This window comes from Telmatherina bonti, assembly GCF_933228915.1.
Source record: "Telmatherina bonti genome assembly, chromosome: 10".
NCBI classification, from domain to species: domain Eukaryota; kingdom Metazoa; phylum Chordata; class Actinopteri; order Atheriniformes; family Telmatherinidae; genus Telmatherina; species Telmatherina bonti.
In genome coordinates, this window is record NC_136628.1 from 6,680,560 (window position 1) to 6,699,747 (window position 19,188).

Consider the following 19,188-nt stretch of genomic DNA (forward strand, 5'->3'; position numbering starts at 1 on the left):
TAAATACGTTACGGTGTATAGCTGAAAGGTGGTAAATACGTTACGGTGTGAAACTGAAAGGTGGTAAATACGTTACGGTGTGAAACTGAAAGGTGGTGAATACGTTACAGTGTGAAACTGAAAGGTGGTAAATACGTTACGGTGTGAAACTGAAAGGTGGTAAATACGTTACAGTGTGAAACTGAAAGGTGGTAAATACGTTTGGTGTGAAACTGAAAGGTGGTAAATACGTTCGGTGTGTAGCTGAAAGGTGGTAAATACGTTACGGTGTGAAACTGAAAGGTGGTAAATACGTTACGGTGTGAAACTGAAAGGTGGTAAATACGTTACGGTGTGAAACTGAAAGGTGGTAAATACGTTACGGTGTGAAACTGAAAGGTGGTAAATACGTTACAGTGTGAAACTGAAAGGTGGTAAATACGTTACAGTGTGAAACTGAAAGGTGGTAAATACGTTTGGTGTGAAACTGAAAGGTGGTAAATACGTTCGGTGTGTAGCTGAAAGGTGGTAAATACGTTACGGTGTGAAACTGAAAGGTGGTAAATACGTTACGGTGTGTAGCTGAAAGGTGGTAAATACGTTACGGTGTGTAGCTGAAAGGTGGTAAATACGTTACGGTGTGTAGCTGAAAGGTGGTAAATACGTTACGGTGTGTAGCTGAAAGGTGGTAAATACGTTACGGTGTGTAGCTGAAAGGTGGTAAATACGTTACGGTGTGTAGCTGAAAGGTGGTAAATACGTTACGGTGTGTAGCTGAAAGGTGGTAAATACGTTACGGTGTGAAACTGAAAGGTGGTAAATACGTTACGGTGTGAAACTGAAAGGTGGTAAATACGTTACGGTGTGTAGCTGAAAGGTGGTAAATACATTACGGTGTGAAACTGAAAGGTGGTAAATACGTTCGGTGTGTAGCTGAAAGGTGGTAAATACGTTTGGTGTGAAACTGAAAGGTGGTAAATACGTTCGGTGTGTAGCTGAAAGGTGGTAAATACGTTCGGTGTGAAACTGAAAGGTGGTAAATACGTTCGGTGTGTAGCTGAAAGGTGGTAAATATGTTACGGTGTGTAGCTGAAAGGTGGTAAATATGTTACGGTGTGTAGCTGAAAGGTGGTAAATACGTTACGGTGTATAGCTGAAAGGTGGTAAATACGTTACGGTGTGTAGCTGAAAGGTGGTAAATATGTTACGGTGTGAAACTGAAAGGTGGTAAATACGTTACGGTGTGAAACTGAAAGGTGGTAAATACGTTACGGTGTGTAGCTGAAAGGTGGTAAATATGTTACGGTGTGAAACTGAAAGGTGGTAAATACGTTACGGTGTGAAACTGAAAGGTGGTAAATACGTTACAGTGTGAAACTGAAAGATGGTAAATACGTTACGGTGTATAGCTGAAAGGTGGTAAATACGTTACGGTGTATAGCTGAAAGGTGGTAAATACGTTACGGTGTGTAGCTGAAAGGTGGTAAATATGTTACGGTGTGAAACTGAAAGGTGGTAAATACGTTACGGTGTGAAACTGAAAGATGGTAAATACGTTACGGTGTGTAGCTGAAAGGTGGTAAATACGTTACGGTGTATAGCTGAAAGGTGGTAAATACGTTACGGTGTGAAACTGAAAGGTGGTAAATACGTTACGGTGTATAGCTGAAAGGTGGTAAATACGTTACGGTGTATAGCTGAAAGGTGGTAAATACGTTACGGTGTGAAACTGAAAGGTGGTAAATACGTTACGGTGTATAGCTGAAAGGTGGTAAATACGTTACGGTGTGAAACTGAAAGGTGGTAAATACGTTACGGTGTGTAGCTGAAAGGTGGTAAATACGTTACGGTGTATAGCTGAAAGGTGGTAAATACGTTACGGTGTGAAACTGAAAGGTGGTAAATACGTTACGGTGTATAGCTGAAAGGTGGTAAATACGTTACGGTGTATAGCTGAAAGGTGGTAAATACGTTACGGTGTGAAACTGAAAGGTGGTAAATACGTTACGGTGTATAGCTGAAAGGTGGTAAATACGTTACGGTGTATAGCTGAAAGGTGGTAAATACGTTACGGTGTATAGCTGAAAGGTGGTAAATACGTTACGGTGTGAAACTGAAAGGTGGTAAATACGTTACGGTGTATAGCTGAAAGGTGGTAAATACGTTACGGTGTGAAACTGAAAGGTGGTAAATACGTTACGGTGTATAGCTGAAAGGTGGTAAATACGTTACGGTGTATAGCTGAAAGGTGGTAAATACGTTACGGTGTGAAACTGAAAGGTGGTAAATACGTTACGGTGTATAGCTGAAAGGTGGTAAATACGTTACGGTGTATAGCTGAAAGGTGGTAAATACATTACGGTGTATAGCTGAAAGGTGGTAAATACGTTACGGTGTATAGCTGAAAGGTGGTAAATACGTTACGGTGTGAAACTGAAAGGTGGTAAATACGTTACGGTGTATAGCTGAAAGGTGGTAAATACGTTACGGTGTGAAACTGAAAGGTGGTAAATACGTTACGGTGTGTAGCTGAAAGGTGGTAAATACGTTACGGTGTATAGCTGAAAGGTGGTAAATACGTTACGGTGTGAAACTGAAAGGTGGTAAATACGTTACGGTGTATAGCTGAAAGGTGGTAAATACGTTACGGTGTGAAACTGAAAGGTGGTAAATACGTTACGGTGTATAGCTGAAAGGTGGTAAATACGTTACGGTGTGAAACTGAAAGGTGGTAAATACGTTACGGTGTATAGCTGAAAGGTGGTAAATACGTTACGGTGTATAGCTGAAAGGTGGTAAATACGTTACGGTGTGAAACTGAAAGGTGGTAAATACGTTACGGTGTATAGCTGAAAGGTGGTAAATACGTTACGGTGTGAAACTGAAAGGTGGTAAATACGTTACGGTGTGTAGCTGAAAGGTGGTAAATACGTTACGGTGTATAGCTGAAAGGTGGTAAATACGTTACGGTGTGAAACTGAAAGGTGGTAAATACGTTACGGTGTATAGCTGAAAGGTGGTAAATACGTTACGGTGTGAAACTGAAAGGTGGTAAATACGTTACGGTGTGAAACTGAAAGGTGGTAAATACGTTACGGTGTATAGCTGAAAGGTGGTAAATACGTTACGGTGTGAAACTGAAAGGTGGTAAATACGTTACGGTGTATAGCTGAAAGGTGGTAAATGCGTTACGGTGTGAAACTGAAAGGTGGTAAATACGTTACGGTGTGTAGCTGAAAGGTGGTAAATACGTTACGGTGTATAGTTGAAAGGTGGTAAATACGTTACGGTGTGAAACTGAAAGGTGGTAAATACGTTACGGTGTATAGCTGAAAGGTGGTAAATACGTTACGGTGTGAAACTGAAAGGTGGTAAATACGTTACGGTGTATAGCTGAAAGGTGGTAAATACGTTACGGTGTGAAACTGAAAGGTGGTAAATACGTTACGGTGTATAGCTGAAAGGTGGTAAATACGTTACGGTGTGAAACTGAAAGGTGGTAAATACGTTACGGTGTATAGCTGAAAGGTGGTAAATACGTTACGGTGTGAAACTGAAAGGTGGTAAATACGTTACGGTGTATAGCTGAAAGGTGGTAAATACGTTACGGTGTATAGCTGAAAGGTGGTAAATACGTTACGGTGTGAAACTGAAAGGTGGTAAATACGTTACGGTGTATAGCTGAAAGGTGGTAAATACGTTACGGTGGGAAACTGAAAGGTGGTAAATACGTTACGGTGTGTAGCTGAAAGGTGGTAAATACGTTACGGTGTATAGCTGAAAGGTGGTAAATACGTTACGGTGTATAGCTGAAAGGTGGTAAATACGTTACGGTGTATAGCTGAAAGGTGGTAAATACGTTACGGTGTGAAACTGAAAGGTGGTAAATACGTTACGGTGTATAGCTGAAAGGAGGTAAATACGTTACGGTGTGTAGCTGAAAGGTGGTAAATATGTTACGGTGTGAAACTGAAAGGTGGTAAATACGTTACGGTGTGAAACTGAAAGGTGGTAAATACGTTACAGTGTGTAGCTGAAACGGGTTAATATGTTACGGTGCGTAGCCGAAAGGTGGTAATACGTTACGGTGTGTAGCTAAAAGGTGGTAAACATGTTGCGGTGTTCAGCTGAAAGCCCACAGTGTTTAAACTTAGCAGCGTAACTTCATTAGCCTACGGTAGTGCTAGCATCAGCTGCTGAATGTTACATAGCATTGCATTTGCTGTTCATCATCAATATCTATATTGGAATTTCTGTTCAGCTTGTAAAATCTAAAGCAACTCATCAGCGGAGATCTTTCCCCGTGTTGGACTTCACACATAAAGGTGCGCTTGGAGGCCCAGTCACAATACTCACATGTCCACCCTCGTGCTGCTGGACTGTGTGTTTGCGTTGATGGGTTCGAGTCTGTCCCAGTTCTCTCCCATTAGCCCATTAGCCTTCCATTAGACCCTCAGTCCACTCATTTGATTAAGCCCGCAGACTTTCCTGAAGTCCATTACCCACAATTCATTGCTTCATGTGGCGTTTTTAACCAAAAAGGTGTAAAAGGCCTGTGCCTGCGGCGAGTGTTTCCTAGCAACCAGTAGCCCATAAACTTACCTGGCGTATGAGCCTTACGGTGCCTCCACGTCTTTTCTCTCAAAATGGCTTTTTGCTGCAGTTTAATTATTAACTAAATCCCTATGTTCAGCAGCAAAGTAACGCGAACAAATGTGCGTAGCAGAAATTACGTAACAGCGCAGGTCGCTTGCATAACCATCACCGCACAATCGAATCCATTCATTTCTACCAGGTGCACACTTCAGACAGGGTGCATTGTGGGAACTGGGACAGGGCTGATGTACCTGTGGGCTTCATGGTGCGTTCAATTTGTAATCAGAAGTTGGATTTTCTGAGTTCCCTGTTGGACAAACTACAAGAATGCTCCTTGAAGTCTTCAAGGAAGTCCAGCGGAAATTCTGGGCAGATGCAGCAACCACGACCACGTACATCAAAGATGGCTGCTCACAAATCAACACAGTGAAACCAGTAATAAACCTTCATTTTGATCTAAACCTGACTAAGTTCGTACTAAACCATTTCAACTTCTACCTGTAGACTCATTCAGTAAACTTTGTCTATGTTTACAACGCTAAATCAGAATCAGAAAGACTTTTATTGCCATTGTCTTTGAACAATTCTCAGACTAGGAACTTGTTTCGGTGATAAGGTGCTAAATATTAATAATAAAAACACTGAATAGTAATATAAATGTAGGAATACAGCTATTGAACAAATAAGGTAAGAGCGTGCAGAGAAATTAACATATATACATACTTTTTTTTCTTTTGGTAAAAATGTATCATAAAAGTAAAGGTAAGGGTAAATAATACCATGTTTGCAGGTTTGGCTGGTAGCTGTGTTTAGCTTCTTAAACAGGAAAAATAAGCAGTTTTGCCTGAAACATTTTACATTTGACATTTTTTACCTTTTCTCCTTAATGGGGGTTCTAATTAGACTAAAACTAATAAATTGCAGCAAATATAAAGCAAATGTGTTTACTGTTTACGTAAAGTTTCTAATGTTGGCCATTAAATATATATTTCAGCTTTAGTCGATGTGATCGGATAAATAAAATTCACACAGAAAAACCAAAATAAAGAGTTTCCTGTTTGTATCCATGTTGGTATCCCCACTTCTCCGACTTCCTGCTTCCTTTGGAAATGACAACATTCCCAGATCTGACCTCCGAGTCAGCTCAAACACGCCATAACTACTGAAGTTTAATTAGGCCCCGCCTCTCTCCCTGACTCCACACTCCGCGTGCTGCGTTCATGTGCAGAGCAGATGTCAGACAGCAGAGTTTGCCGCCGCTGCTGCGCTTCCAGAGGCGGCGGTGCAGGTTTCATGTTGACATTGTCCCTGTGAAACGATGAAAATCTCAGCATCCGGAAGATGTGGCGGTCCACACGGCCGAGTCCCTGCAGGGAAAACGCTGCGTGATGCACTGCAGCTAAAGAAATATCAAATAATTCAACGGTGAAATAATTAAATACATTTCAACATAAATCATTTATTTAAATGACTTAAAACATGTTCAGTTAATTCTACATTCAATCAATTTTTTATTAATTCAGTCACTTTTTTATTAATTCATTTCAAATTTTTATTAACTACTGACATAATTAATTACTTATTTTGATTGATTGCGTCTCTGTTCGAGTCCGTTTCAGGCTGTTTGGGAAGCTGGATCCCATATCAGCTGTTAGCATCTTTATTTATTTATACACATATTTATTAGGGCTGTGACGACACGCTTTTGTCCTGATTCGATTCCGAATTTTTTGTGCCGATTTGATTTAAATTGCGACTCTCAATTCTTTGATATTGCTGATATTTGCAGATTAAAAGCAAAAAAAAATTTAAAAAAAAAACTTTTTGTGCTCATCATCTTTCTTGATTTCAATCAGGAAAAAACACAACACAGTAGCCAGACCATTATTCTGCTGCTATAATGCCCCAGAAGACGAGTAAAAAGATCAATAAAAACAATAAAAAAATGACAAAAATTTGATAGTGGATAAATTTTTTTTATTTAAAAAGAAAAAATGTGATTTTAAAATTATGAAGCAAAAAATCCTGATTTTCGATTTTTCAATACAAATTTTCCAACTCTACTATTATAAATATTATAGCTTAATAACACTTATCAGTTCCTGATAAGTTAATTCATTTAATATGTTTTTATCTCTTACGACACGTTTCATTGTCAGTGCCGTATTTATGTGTCATTGTGGTTTTTTTTCTCCATTTATAGCAGCTAATGACTGTTTTAATGAAGATATACATGAAAATATTGAGGAGTTTCTGTTCAGTGTTGTCGTCCATGTGGGTTCTCATAATGCAGCTTTATGCTCTCTACACGCCTGAAAGTGTGAGGTCAGAGTCAGTTCAGCTGCTATTTTTAAAACCGCTTTTCTAAAGAAGAGAGAAATTTGTTGCAGAGTTCTCCTGCAGCTCCTCGCCACTTTTAATCTGGAATAAAGCCGTTCTGCTGCAGCGAGAAGCGGCTCCAAACCTTTGTTGTGTTCAGTAAATCTTCAGAGATGAAAAACTAAAATCTCCAACATGTTTTCCCACAGAGCTGGACGTCAAGGACGCAACACCGGTAGCAGAGGACACTGCAGCTGTATCCAAGAGACCTGGATTCTCAGGTGCGTTCATCTTCAGTCGGCTCGGATTCGTCCTCCGTTTCAACATGAATCGGCTCTGTGCGCCGCGATTTACCCGCCTCGCTGCTGAAACTAAACTGTGTGAAAGTCGGGGCAGCATCTAACTCATATTCATGAATGTGAAACATCAACGTGTCCTGTGTGTGTGCTGTCTGCAGAGTGCATGGAGTCCAAACTGTCCAGGATCGACCTGGCCAACACGCTGCGAGAGCAGGTCCAGGATCTCTTCAACAGGAAGTATGGGGAGGCACTGGGCATCAAGTACCCCGTCCAAGTGCCTTACAAGAGGATCAAAAACAACCCGGACTCAGTCATCATCGAGGGCCTGCCCCCAGGCATCCCCTTCAGGAAACCCTGTACCTTCGGCTCCCAGAACCTGGAGAGGATCCTGGCGGTTGCTGACAAAATCAGCTTCACCATCACCAGGTGTGAAATCCAGCGACTCCTGTTGTTGTTGGTTTCATCTGCAGCATCTGGTGCCACAATTACTAGATTTCACAACTTATTAAACCTCACCGTTTATTAACGGTAAAGCTCACTCAGGATCATGAAAAGATCGTCTTAACCAGGAAGAAAATCAGTGATCCGCCGCCTCCGGTAGCAGATGTTACTGGCTTTGTTTTCACCCTGGGTGAGCTGCAGAAGAGGGATGTTGTGGTGGGAAGGTCTAACAGAGGAGGCGTTCCCTACAAACAAACACATCCATGTTGGACTTCTCTGCTTCATGAGCACGGTGTCGTTGTAGAGGACTGCTCTGAAGCCTATAAGCATGAGAGAAGCTGCAGGGAAATGAGGAAATAGATCCAGCAAACAGTACAATGCTAACATGTAGCATAGCATCACTCAGCTAAAAGACTCTACCAGCGTCTGCGTCCAAATCAAACGGTGGAGAACGTCAGAGCCCACTCAGAGCTTCTGATCTCCACACAGACAAGCAGGAAGTCTGCTGGTCACAGAAACGCCTGTCACGTCGCTGTGGGACAGAAACTCTGAGAGGTGTCGCTCATCAACATCTGCTAATGGCTTCCTCAGATATTTAGCCGTTTACCACCTCTGGCATCGCTCCCCTATGGCATCGCTCCTCGTCGCAGCTCCTCGTCGCAGCTCCGCTGTGCAGCTCCTCGTCGCAGCTCCGCGGTGCAGCTCCGCTGTGCAGCTCCTCATCACATCTCCTCGTCGCAGGTCCTCGTCGCAGCTCCGCGGTGCAGCTCCTCATCACATCTCCTCGTCGCAGGTCCTCGTCGCAGCTCCGCGGTGCAGCTCCTCATCACAGCTCCTCGTCGCAGCTCCGCGGTGCAGCTCCGCGTCGCAGCTCCATGGTGCAGCTCCTCATCACATCTCCTCGTCGCAGGTCCTCGTCGCAGCTCCGCGGTGCAGCTCCTCATCACAGCTCCTCGTCGCAGCTCCGCGGTGCAGCTCCGCGTCGCAGCTCCATGGTGCAGCTCCTCATCACATCTCCTCGTCGCAGGTCCTCGTCGCAGTTCCGCGGTGCAGCTCCTCATCACATCTCCTCGTCGCAGCTCCGCGGTGCAGCTCCTCATCACATCTCCTCGTCGCAGCTCCTCGTCGCAGCTCCGCTGTGCAGCTCCTCGTCGCAGCTCCGCGGTGCAGCTCCGCGGTGCAGCTCCGCTGTGCAGCTCCTCATCACATCTCCTCGTCGCAGGTCCTCGTCGCAGCTCCGCGGTGCAGCTCCTCATCACATCTCCTCGTCGCAGCTCCTCGTCGCAGCTCCGCGGTGCAGCTCCTCATCACATCTCCTCGTCGCAGCTCCTCGTCGCAGCTCCGCTGTGCAGCTCCTCATCACATCTCCTCGTCGCAGGTCCTCGTCGCAGCTCCGCTGTGCAGCTCCTCATCACATCTCCTCGTCGCAGGTCCTCGTCGCAGCTCCGCGGTGCAGCTCCTCATCACATCTCCTCGTCGCAGCTCCTCGTCGCAGCTCCGCGGTGCAGCTCCTCATCACATCTCCTCGTCGCAGCTCCGCGGTGCAGCTCCTCATCACATCTCCTCGTCGCAGCTCCTCGTCGCAGCTCCGCTGTGCAGCTCCTCGTCGCAGCTCCTCGTCGCAGCTCCGCGGTGCAGCTCCTCATCACATCTCCTCGTCGCAGGTCCTCGTCGCAGCTCCGCGGTGCAGCTCCTCATCACATCTCCTCGTCGCAGCTCCTCGTCGCAGCTCCGCGGTGCAGCTCCTCATCACATCTCCTCGTCGCAGCTCCTCGTCGCAGCTCCGCTGTGCAGCTCCTCATCACATCTCCTCGTCGCAGCTCCTCGTCGCAGCTCCGCTGTGCAGCTCCTCATCACATCTCCTCGTCGCAGGTCCTCGTCGCAGCTCCGCGGTGCAGCTCCTCATCACATCTCCTCGTCGCAGCTCCTCGTCGCAGCTCCGCGGTGCAGCTCCTCATCACATCTCCTCGTCGCAGCTCCGCGGTGCAGCTCCTCATCACATCTCCTCGTCGCAGCTCCTCGTCGCAGCTCCGCGGTGCAGCTCCGCGGTGCAGCTCCTCATCACATCTCCTCGTCGCAGCTCCGTGGTGCAGCTCCTCATCACATCTCCTCGTCGCAGCTCCTCATCACATCTCCTCGTCGCAGCTCCGCGGTGCAGCTCCTCATCACATCTCCTCGTCGCAGCTCCGCGGTGCAGCTCCTCATCACATCTCCTCGTCGCAGCTCCTCATCACATCTCCTCGTCGCAGCTCCGCGGTGCAGCTCCTCATCACATCTCCTCGTCGCAGCTCCGCGGTGCAGCTCCTCATCACATCTCCTCGTCGCAGCTCCGCGGTGCAGCTCCTCGTCGCAGCTCCTCGTCGCATCTCCTCGTCGCATCTCCTCGTCGCAGCTCCGCGGTGCAGCTCCTCGTCGCAGCTCCTCGTCGCAGCTCCTCGTCGCATCTCCTCGTCGCAGCTCCTCGTCGCAGCTCCTCGTCGCATCTCCTCGTCGCATCTCCTCGTCGCAGCTCCTCGTCGCAGCTCCTCGTCGCATCTCCTCGTCGCAGCTCCTCGTCGCAGCTCCTCGTCGCATCTCCTCGTCGCAGCTCCTCGTCGCATCTCCTCGTCGCAGCTCCGCGGTGCAGCTCCTCATCGTGGCTCCTTGCTTTACTCCTTCCTGGATGAACTGGCTGCGACTTTCTTCTTTTCACTCTTCCTAAATTCTGGTGTGGAATTAAAGTAAAATAACCTCAGGATGACTGACACACATCAGTCAGTGTTTGCTGCAGCATTTAGCTCGCGGTTTTTACTCCAGGATACGTTTAAAGTCTTTACGTCACTCTGAGCCCTGCAGCCTGGAGTAGATCTATAAACCCTAGATCTGCCATCCTGAGGTCATGCGGGGCTGAAATGAGCTGCTTTATTCACAGAAACCTGTTTAAGCTCATTTCATGTAAATCCCTTTCTTTATATCTCTTCTTTGTTTTTAGACCATTTCAAGGACTTATCCCAAAACCAGGTATGTCAGGAAGTCTCTGTAAGTCTCATTTCTGTGATCATGTGACATCCAAACCTACTTACAGAAAAAATGAGAGGTTTTTCTGCTTTATTCTTCTCAGCACCTCGAAGAGTCACTTTACTGAAGAAGGCGTACTCCTCCATCAGTGGTGAGGAAAAGATGTTCTCAGCAGGTCAGAGTTCAGCTCTGGTTTTAGTCATGTGACTGATCGCCTCTCATGTCCTGACAGATGATGACGACATCAACCGCATGGGGGAGAAAGTGGTCCTTCGAGAGCAAGTCAAGGAGCTGTTCAATAAGAAATACGGTAAACAAACTGGGATTCATGGTTCTGATGGTCCAGTCTCTGTCGGGTCTGGTTCTGTCATTGTGGATCATCGGTTCTGTCTGGCTTCGTGGGTCTGGGGAAACCAGGTGGTGATAATTCAGCGCTCCACATCTGTTTCTGTCCATAGTACATTAGTGGATGTGAAGATTCACTATGTTGCGTAGCGTGCTGGGACAGAGGCGCCATCTTGTGAGGACTTGTCTCCACTGAAAGCCTGGTTAGATTTAATATTGGTCACCTAGAAACAGTCATATCTTGCCTGGAAACGGTCAGATCTTGCCTGGAAAGGGTCAGATCTTGCCTGGCAACGGTCAGATCTTGCCTGGCAACGGTCAGATCTCGCCTGGAAACGGTCAGATCTCGCCTGGAAACGGTCAGATCTTGCCTGGAAAGGGTCAGATCTTGCCTGGCAACGGTCAGATCTTGCCTGGCAACGGTCAGATCTCGCCTGGAAACGGTCGGATCTTGTGGAGACGAGAAGAGAAAGAAGAAAAAAACGATAAGACATGACTGGGAGGAGGGGCGCACAGATCTTAACAATCTGACATGATCCCACACAAAATCCAAACCCCGATTTCTCTGATTTATAAATCAGTAAAAAACATCCGCATATATCATGAGGAGAAAATTAATTTAAAAAAGACGTTTTAATGCTGAAACTTATAAAGCCGTAAAACTCGGCGAGACCTCAAGCTGCCTCGAGCGCTATCGCTTATGTCAACACCAGTTTCCCAGGATGGTGTGTGATGGAAAACTTTGCCTTCAGGTGATGTCAGGAAGTTTTAATAGATTTATATCCCATCCAGGTTTATAATCCATCCACATGATCACATTTCATAAAATACTATAAATATCTCTACGATGTTGCAAAGACACTTCCTGGTGAACTTTCTACCAATCAGAGAGCTTAAATTAATGGTAATGTCCAATCAGGAGCTCATCCATCCATTTACCCATCCATCCATCCATCCACCCATCCATCCATCCACTCATCCATCCAGCCATCCATCCACTCATCCACCCATCCATTCATCCGTCCATCCATCCACCCATCCATTCATCCGTCCATCCATCCACCCATCCATTCATCCGTCCATCCATCCACCCATCCATTCATCCGTCCATCCATCCACCCAGCCATCCATCCACTCATCCATCCATCCGTCCATCCATCTGTCCATCCATCCACCCAGCCATCCATCCACTCATCCATCCATCCATCATCCATCCATCCACCCATCCACTCATCCATCCACCCATTCATCTCTTCTTCCATCCTGAGATGGTTCATCTCCTCGTCTTGAAGCGAAGACTCGCTACCCGCCTGCAGGGAGCACTCCAACCACTCCACCCCTTTTCTGTTGAGAACCACCTTATACTTTTCATTTGTGGACATTTAGGAATAAAAATAATAAATGTTGACTAAAAAACCTTTTTTTTAATTAGTCTGACCTGTTTGCATCATGTGGCCGTTATAATTCCACCCGAGTCTGCCTGTGGCGTGACGTGTCATTCTCCAGGCCAGCTGACAGAAACACCCTCTGTGTGCTGATTCTCTGGTTTAGGTGAGGCTCTGGGCTTGGACCGCTCCGTCGTCGTCCCGTACAAACTCATCCGCGGCAGTCCAGAGTCCATAGACGTCAGTGGCCTTCCCGACGAGATCCCCTTCCGAAACCCAAACACCTACGACATTGTGTGCCTGGAGAAGATCCTTCAAGCCGCAGATAAAATCGCATTCAACATCAAGAGCCAGCTACAGTGAGTGCTGAGACACCTGAGTGTCCACATCCATCATGGTGTACATATGATCTGGATTTAAACCCAGCTTCAGCCATCCCTCATGTGCAGCCTGAAGTGACGAAGCTTTTTTTCCCCCTCCAGGCCTTTTGCAGAAATCTGCAGCCAGGCTGTGAACACAGGTCAGTGCCCAGAAACGTTGTTTTCCTTGGAGACGAGCTGCTGCCTCACAGTAAAACATGTTTGGTGTCCTCAGTAGGAACAGATGCCTCCACTAACCGACGGAAACGCAAGAGAGTCCAGGAGAGCAGCCGCGTACCCGCCTCCTCCGAGCTGGGCTTATCGACCAATCAGATTCCAGTGATGGTACGTTAACAGGTTCTTCTGGTGGAGCGGTTGATGAGGATCCAGCAGCAATGTTTTGAGCTCTTTCTGAATGATTAAAACCTCAAACACACAATGTTAAACTGGTTTTAGTTCAGGTTCCACATTCAGATCATTGTGGTCTCCAGTTGCCCGGAGCTGTGAAGCGTAATAACTCATAAATAATAAAAACGCTTCTTTGTTTCAGTCCAAAGTTTTTTAAATGATCCCTGAGCCGTCACCTTATCATGGTGGAGGGGTTTGTGTGTCCCAAAGATCCTAGCAGCTATGTTGTTGGAGGCTTTATGCCCCTGGTAGGGTCACCCACGGCAAACAGGTGTCTAGGGGAAGGAACAGACAAAGCACGGCTCATCAACCCCTATGATTATGACAAACCTGGGCAGAAATGTTCCCTTGTCCGGACGCGGGTTACCGGGACCCCTCTCTGGAGCCAGGCCTGGAGGTGGGGTACGAGAGCGAGTGTCTGGTGGCCAGGCCTTCACCCATGGGGCCCAGTCGGGCTCAGCCCGAAAGGGTTACATGGGCCCCACCTCCCGTGGGCTCACCATCTGCGGGAGGAGCCATAGGGGTCGGGTGCAGTGTGAGCTGGGCGGCGGCAAGGGGCGGGGACCCTGGCGGTCCGATCCCCGGCTGCAGAAGCTGGCTCTAGGAACGTGGAATGTCACCTCTCTGGTGGGGAAGGACCCTGAGCTTGTGCGCAAGGTTGAGTGGTTCCGGCTAGATATAGTTGGACTCACCTCGACGCATGGCTTGGGCTCTGGAACCAGTACCCTTGAGAGGGGCTGGACTTTCTTCCACTCTGGAGTTGCTCATGGTGAGAGGCACCGAGCAGGTGTGGGCATTCTCATCAGCCCCCAGCTTGGTACCTGCACTTTGGGGTTTACCCCGGTGGATGAAAGGGTAGTTTCCCTCCGCCTCCGGGTGGGGGGACGGGTCCTGACTGTTGTCTGTGCTTATGCATCGAACAGCAGTTCAGAGTACCCACCCTTTCTGGAGTCCTTGGAGGGAGTGCTGGAGGGTGCTCCTTCTGGGGACTCCATTGTTCTGCTGGGGGACTTCAATGCTCACGTGGGCAATGACAGTGAGACCTGGAGAGGAGTGATTGGGAGGCATGGTGCCCCCCCTCTGAACCCAAATGGTGTTTTGTTATTGGACTTCTGTGCTCGTCATGGATTGTCCATAAAGAACACCATGTTCCAACATAAGAGTGTCCATATGTACACCTGGCATCAGGATTCCCTGGGCCGCAGTTCGATGATCGATTTTGTAGTCGTATCGTTGGACCTGCGGCCACATGCCTTGGACACTCGGGTGAAGAGGGGGGCGGAGCTGTCAACTGATCACCACCTGGTGGTGAGTTGGCTCAGATGGTGGGGGAGGAAACCGGTCAGATCTGGCAGGCCCAAACGTGTTGTGAGGGTCTGCTGGGAACGTCTGGCTGAGTCCCCTGTCAGAGCGAGCTTCAACTCCCACCTTCAGCAGAGCTTCAACCATGTCCCGAATGAGGCGGGGGACATTGAGTCCGAATGGGCTGTGTTCCATGCCTCTATTGCTGAGGCGGCCAGCTGGAGCTGTGGCCGTAAGGTCGTTGGTGCCTGTCATGGCGGTAATCCCAGGACTCGTTGGTGGACACCAGCAGTGAGGGATAAACAAGCTGAAGAAGAAGTCCTATCGGGCCTTCTTGGCCTGTGGGACTCCGGAGGAAGCTGATGGGTAGCGACAGGCTAAGCGTCATGCGGCTTCGGCTGTCGCCAAGGCAAAAACTCGGGCATGGGAGGAGTTCGGCGAGGCCATGGAAAAAGACTTCCGGACGGCTTCGAGGCGATTCTGGTCCACCATCCGGCGGCTCAGGAGGGGGAAGCAGTGCTCCATCAATACTGTGTACAGTGAAGGTGGGGAGCTGCAGACCTCAACTCGGGACGTTGTGGGTCGGTGGAAGGAATACTTCGAAGACCTCCTCAATCCTACCAACACGTCTTCCCATGAGGGAGCAGAGCTGGCGGACTCAGGGGTGGACTCTCCTATCTCTGGGGCTGAAGTTGCTGAGGTGGTCAAAAAGCTCCTTGGCAGCAAGGCCCCCGGGGGTGAACGAGATCCGCCAAGAGTTCCTTAAGGCTCTGGATGCTGTGGGGCTGTCCTGGCTGACACGCCTCTGCAGCATCGCGTGGACATCGGGGGCAGTACCGCTGGATTGGCAGACTGGGGTGGTGGTCCCCCTTTTTAAGAAGGGGGGCCGGAGGGTGTGTTCCAATTACAGGGGAATCACACTCCTCAGCCTCCCTGGGAAGGTCTATTCAGGGGTCCTGGAGAGGGGGGTCCGCCGGATAGTCGAATCTTGGATTGACGAGGAGCAGTGCGGTTTTCGTCCTGGCCGCGGAACAGTGGACCAGCTCTATACCCTCTTTGGGGTCCTGGAGGGGACATGGGAGTTTGCCCAACCAGTCTACATGTGCTTTGTGGACCTGGAGAAGGCATATGACCGTGTCCCCCGGGGGCTCCTGTGGGGGGTACTCCGGGAGTATGGGGTACCGGACCCCCTTGTACGAGCTGTCCGGTCCCTGTACGACAGGTGTCAGAGCTTGGTCCGCATTGCCGGTAGTAAGTCGGATTTGTTTTTGGTGAGGGTTGGACTCCGCCAAGGCTGCCCTTTATCACCGATTCTGTTCATAACTTATATGGACAGAATTTCTAGGCGCAGCCAAGGTGTTGAGGGGATCCGACTTGGTGGCCTCAGGATTGGGTTCCTGCTTTTTGCGGATGACGTGGTCCTGTTGGCTTCATCTGGTCGTGATCTCCAGCTCTCGCTTGAGCGATTCGCGGCCGAGTGTGAATCGGCTGGGATGAGAATCAGCACCTCCAAATCTGAGACCATGGTCCAAAGCCGGAATAGGGTGGTTTGCCCTCTCCGGGTTGGGAGTGAGGTCCTGCCTCAAGTGGAGGAGTTTAAATATCTCGTGGCTTGTTGGCGAGTGAGGGAAGGATGGAGCGTGAGATCGACAGACGGATCAGTGCGGCGTCTGCAGTTATGCAGACTCTGCGCCGGTCTGTCGTGGTGAAGAAGGAGCTGAGCCAGAAGGCAAAGCTCTTGATTTACCAGTCGATCTACGTTCCTACCCTCACCTATGGTCATGAGCTGTGGGTCGTGACCGAAAGAACGAGATCTTGTATACAGGCGGCTGAAAGGAGTTTTCTCCGCAGGGTGGCCGGGCTCACCCTTAGAGATAGGGTGAGGAGCTCGGTCATCCGGGAGGAGATCAGAGTAGAGCCGCTGCTCCTCCGCATCGAGAGGAACCAGTTGAGGTGGCTCGGGCATCTGGTCAGGATGCCTCCTGGACCTCCCTGGTGAGGTGTTCCAGGCACGTCCCTCTGGGAGGAGACCCCGGGGAAGACCCAGGACACGCTGCAGGACACGCTGGAGGGATTATATCTCTCGGCTGGCCTGGGAACGCCTCGGGATCCCCCCTGCAGAGTTGGCAAATGTGGCTGGGGAGAGGGAAGTCTGGGCTTCCCTGCTTAGGCTGCTGCCCCCGCGACCCGACCCCGGATAAGCGGCATGAAGAAGAGACGAGGCCTTTAGCAAACATCATAAAATAATTTACCTCAGTTAAATTTTTATTTACATATTTCTGATTAATGTAGTTTATATTCTCAGGTACATATTTCATAGATGCTTATATATTTAGATGTATTTATATCCCTCCAGCTTTCCAGGCATTTCTTTCCCATCCAGGAATAAATGTCGTGTTTATTCCCAGATTCTATACGGTAAATCCACAATAATCCATGATAACACCGTTATTTATCATATTTTTATCCTAAAAAAGATTAATGTCTCCACTGTGTTGCTAAGAGACCTCAACTTTCACCTGGAAATGATGATGAAGTCACTTTTTCTCAAACTTTCCACCAATCTGAGCTTAAATTGAAGGCGTGACCAACGTGGCTCAGAGGTGATGACACTTTATCTAAAGAAACGAACCAAAATAAACTAAAGTGAGAAACACATGTTTTACATGTCAGTCGTGAAACAGTGTGTTGTTGGAGGATACAAACCAAAATCTTCAGGAGTTATAGGCTGTTTCTCAGTTCAGAGTCTACACACTTCCAAGTGCAAATTCGTCGGCTGCATGCGTCATAGTGCAGCCAGATGGGGAGTCTCTGGCCAGCAAGGGACAGCACACAACCAAGTGCTGTCCCTCTAGTCCAGCCTTCAAATCCGCGCTTCATTTGGCTCCAGATTAGCTTAAAACGAAGGATACAAGAGTTGTATCCTATCCTCTCCTATCCCAGAATTCATTGCGCTCCTGATAGAAAAGAATGAGCAGCAGAGCGCCAGTGTAGGTACCACATCAGCCAGATGTTTATTTATTTTTATGTATAAACACACATATTTGTACCGGCAGACAAACTGGGAGGACAGCGTGTCCAATAACTACAAATAAATTTCACTCTAGTCGTCCTCAGACGTCTTCGTCCCCTTTCATTAAAGAAAAGGATGAATTTATTACAGTCACTCAGATAACTGGAGACTGGAATAAGGAACAATAATTAAAAATGTGCAAAATTATAATTCAGTGATAAAAGACACTGTTTTGTCATTTAATTGAGTTAAAGAAAAAAACACACAAATTGGTCCTGGACTAATTAGAGACTTTTCTGTTGAACAGTGGGACAAAATACCTGTCAACAGGTGCAGAAGTCTGACTGAGAGGAACAGAAAACACCTGACTGGAGCGGAAACATTAAAGGATTGTTTAACTAAACATTAGTTTAGGAGTGATGTAACATATGGTTTTTAGCATATTAGTTTGCTTTTTTAAAAATCTTTCCATTGAACCAGAATTAGAAAATAATGTGATATTCATAAAACTTTTATTTATTATTACTTTGGTCAATTTCAGCTTATTTCCCAGGCAGCAGTTTTTCTCCTTCTTTAATGGGAGGGTATGAATACATATGAGGACGACTGTATATGTGTCTAACGAGGATTATTTTCCACTGAAGTTAACGTCAGCTTGACAGGATGAGCTGTCAGCCAGAGGAGAGCTCGTATAAACCGCCTCATGTTGCTCATTTACACACAAAGGAAAATGAAAATAAGTCAAAGTTAAATTACTGGCACCATTTTCTGTCATTAAAAAATATTTTTGTGTCTTTTTGTGGAAGAATGGGATCAGTAATTAGATACACTTGGCATATGTAATGGAGGACTGGAGCACTATGGGTAATTCTCGTCCACTAGAGAGGCCATCTGCAAACTTCGGTGTGCAGACCACGTAGAACACTTCATAGGCCACTCAGTCTGCGTACTTGGGGGTGTGCAGACCCTGAGTTGAGAAACACCTGTAGTTACCACCATGTGGCGGTGATGGACCAACAGCCACAGCTTTATAGGTGTAGCCAGTCACACCTCTGCAGGTGCAGCGAATTCTCCACTGATTGCACCACGGTATCGTCCAATCAGGAGCAGCCAAAGATCAACAAGTGATGAGAAAATACGGGGAAATAATGATCCTCTATGGCTGGAATGAAGCCAAGATGTTTGGGATGCAGCTGAGGTGGAGGTGCTTTAGTAAAGGATAGCAGGTTGATAGTAGCAGGAAGACGTGTGGAAACAGTGTGTGTGTGTGTGTTACTCTTTATGCTGCTTTATCTAACATTCATTTTACATCATTTTAGCCTCAGAATCTGGCAGCTGAGGCTGTAATCGTCACGTTTCCATGGAAACGTACGTATGTCTGCATGCTGACAGCGTCTCGTGTCCTTGTGTCCCTGCAGCAGTGGCCCATGTACATGGTGGACTACAGCGGCGTGAATGTGCAGGTTCCCGGCAAAGTGAATTACTGAAGGACGCCGCAGCGAAGCGAAAAAAGAGTTTCCTTTGTGACTCGTCCATAAAAGATGCTGAGAGTTGAGACAAAACCATCCCGACTGAGGATGAGGAGCCGCAGGTTTGACTCTGAATCATGTCCTGAGTGATGAAGAACAGCAGAATGTAGGAGGATGAAGACGTTGCAGGACAAAGCTCGGCTTGTTCCCCGCCTCCTGTCTCCACAGGACGCCTCTTGTCTCCGCAGGACGCCTCCTGTCTCCGCAGGAAGCCTC

The 19,188-nt window shown here is 47.7% G+C and overlaps 1 protein-coding gene across 2 annotated transcripts in view; it reads left to right on the plus strand.

The window, feature by feature from the left end:
* Positions 1 to 18,999, plus strand: part of gtf2ird1 (GTF2I repeat domain containing 1) — a 56,963-nt gene extending 37,964 nt beyond the window's left edge. Inside the window, exons 19-27 of one of the 2 annotated variants that reach the window (XM_079248128.1) lie at positions 7,104 to 7,175; positions 7,352 to 7,619; positions 10,606 to 10,634; positions 10,735 to 10,782; positions 10,864 to 10,941; positions 12,528 to 12,720; positions 12,844 to 12,881; positions 12,956 to 13,065; positions 18,862 to 18,999. In XM_079248128.1, the coding sequence (XP_079104254.1) occupies positions 7,104 to 7,175; positions 7,352 to 7,619; positions 10,606 to 10,634; positions 10,735 to 10,782; positions 10,864 to 10,941; positions 12,528 to 12,720; positions 12,844 to 12,881; positions 12,956 to 13,065; positions 18,862 to 18,930 (905 nt within the window). In that variant the 3' untranslated portion in view covers positions 18,931 to 18,999. The remainder of the gene's footprint in view (positions 1 to 7,103; positions 7,176 to 7,351; positions 7,620 to 10,605; positions 10,635 to 10,734; positions 10,783 to 10,863; positions 10,942 to 12,527; positions 12,721 to 12,843; positions 12,882 to 12,955; positions 13,066 to 18,861) is intronic. The other variant, XM_079248129.1, reaches the window with a different exon arrangement.
* Positions 19,000 to 19,188: the final 189 nt, after the last annotated feature.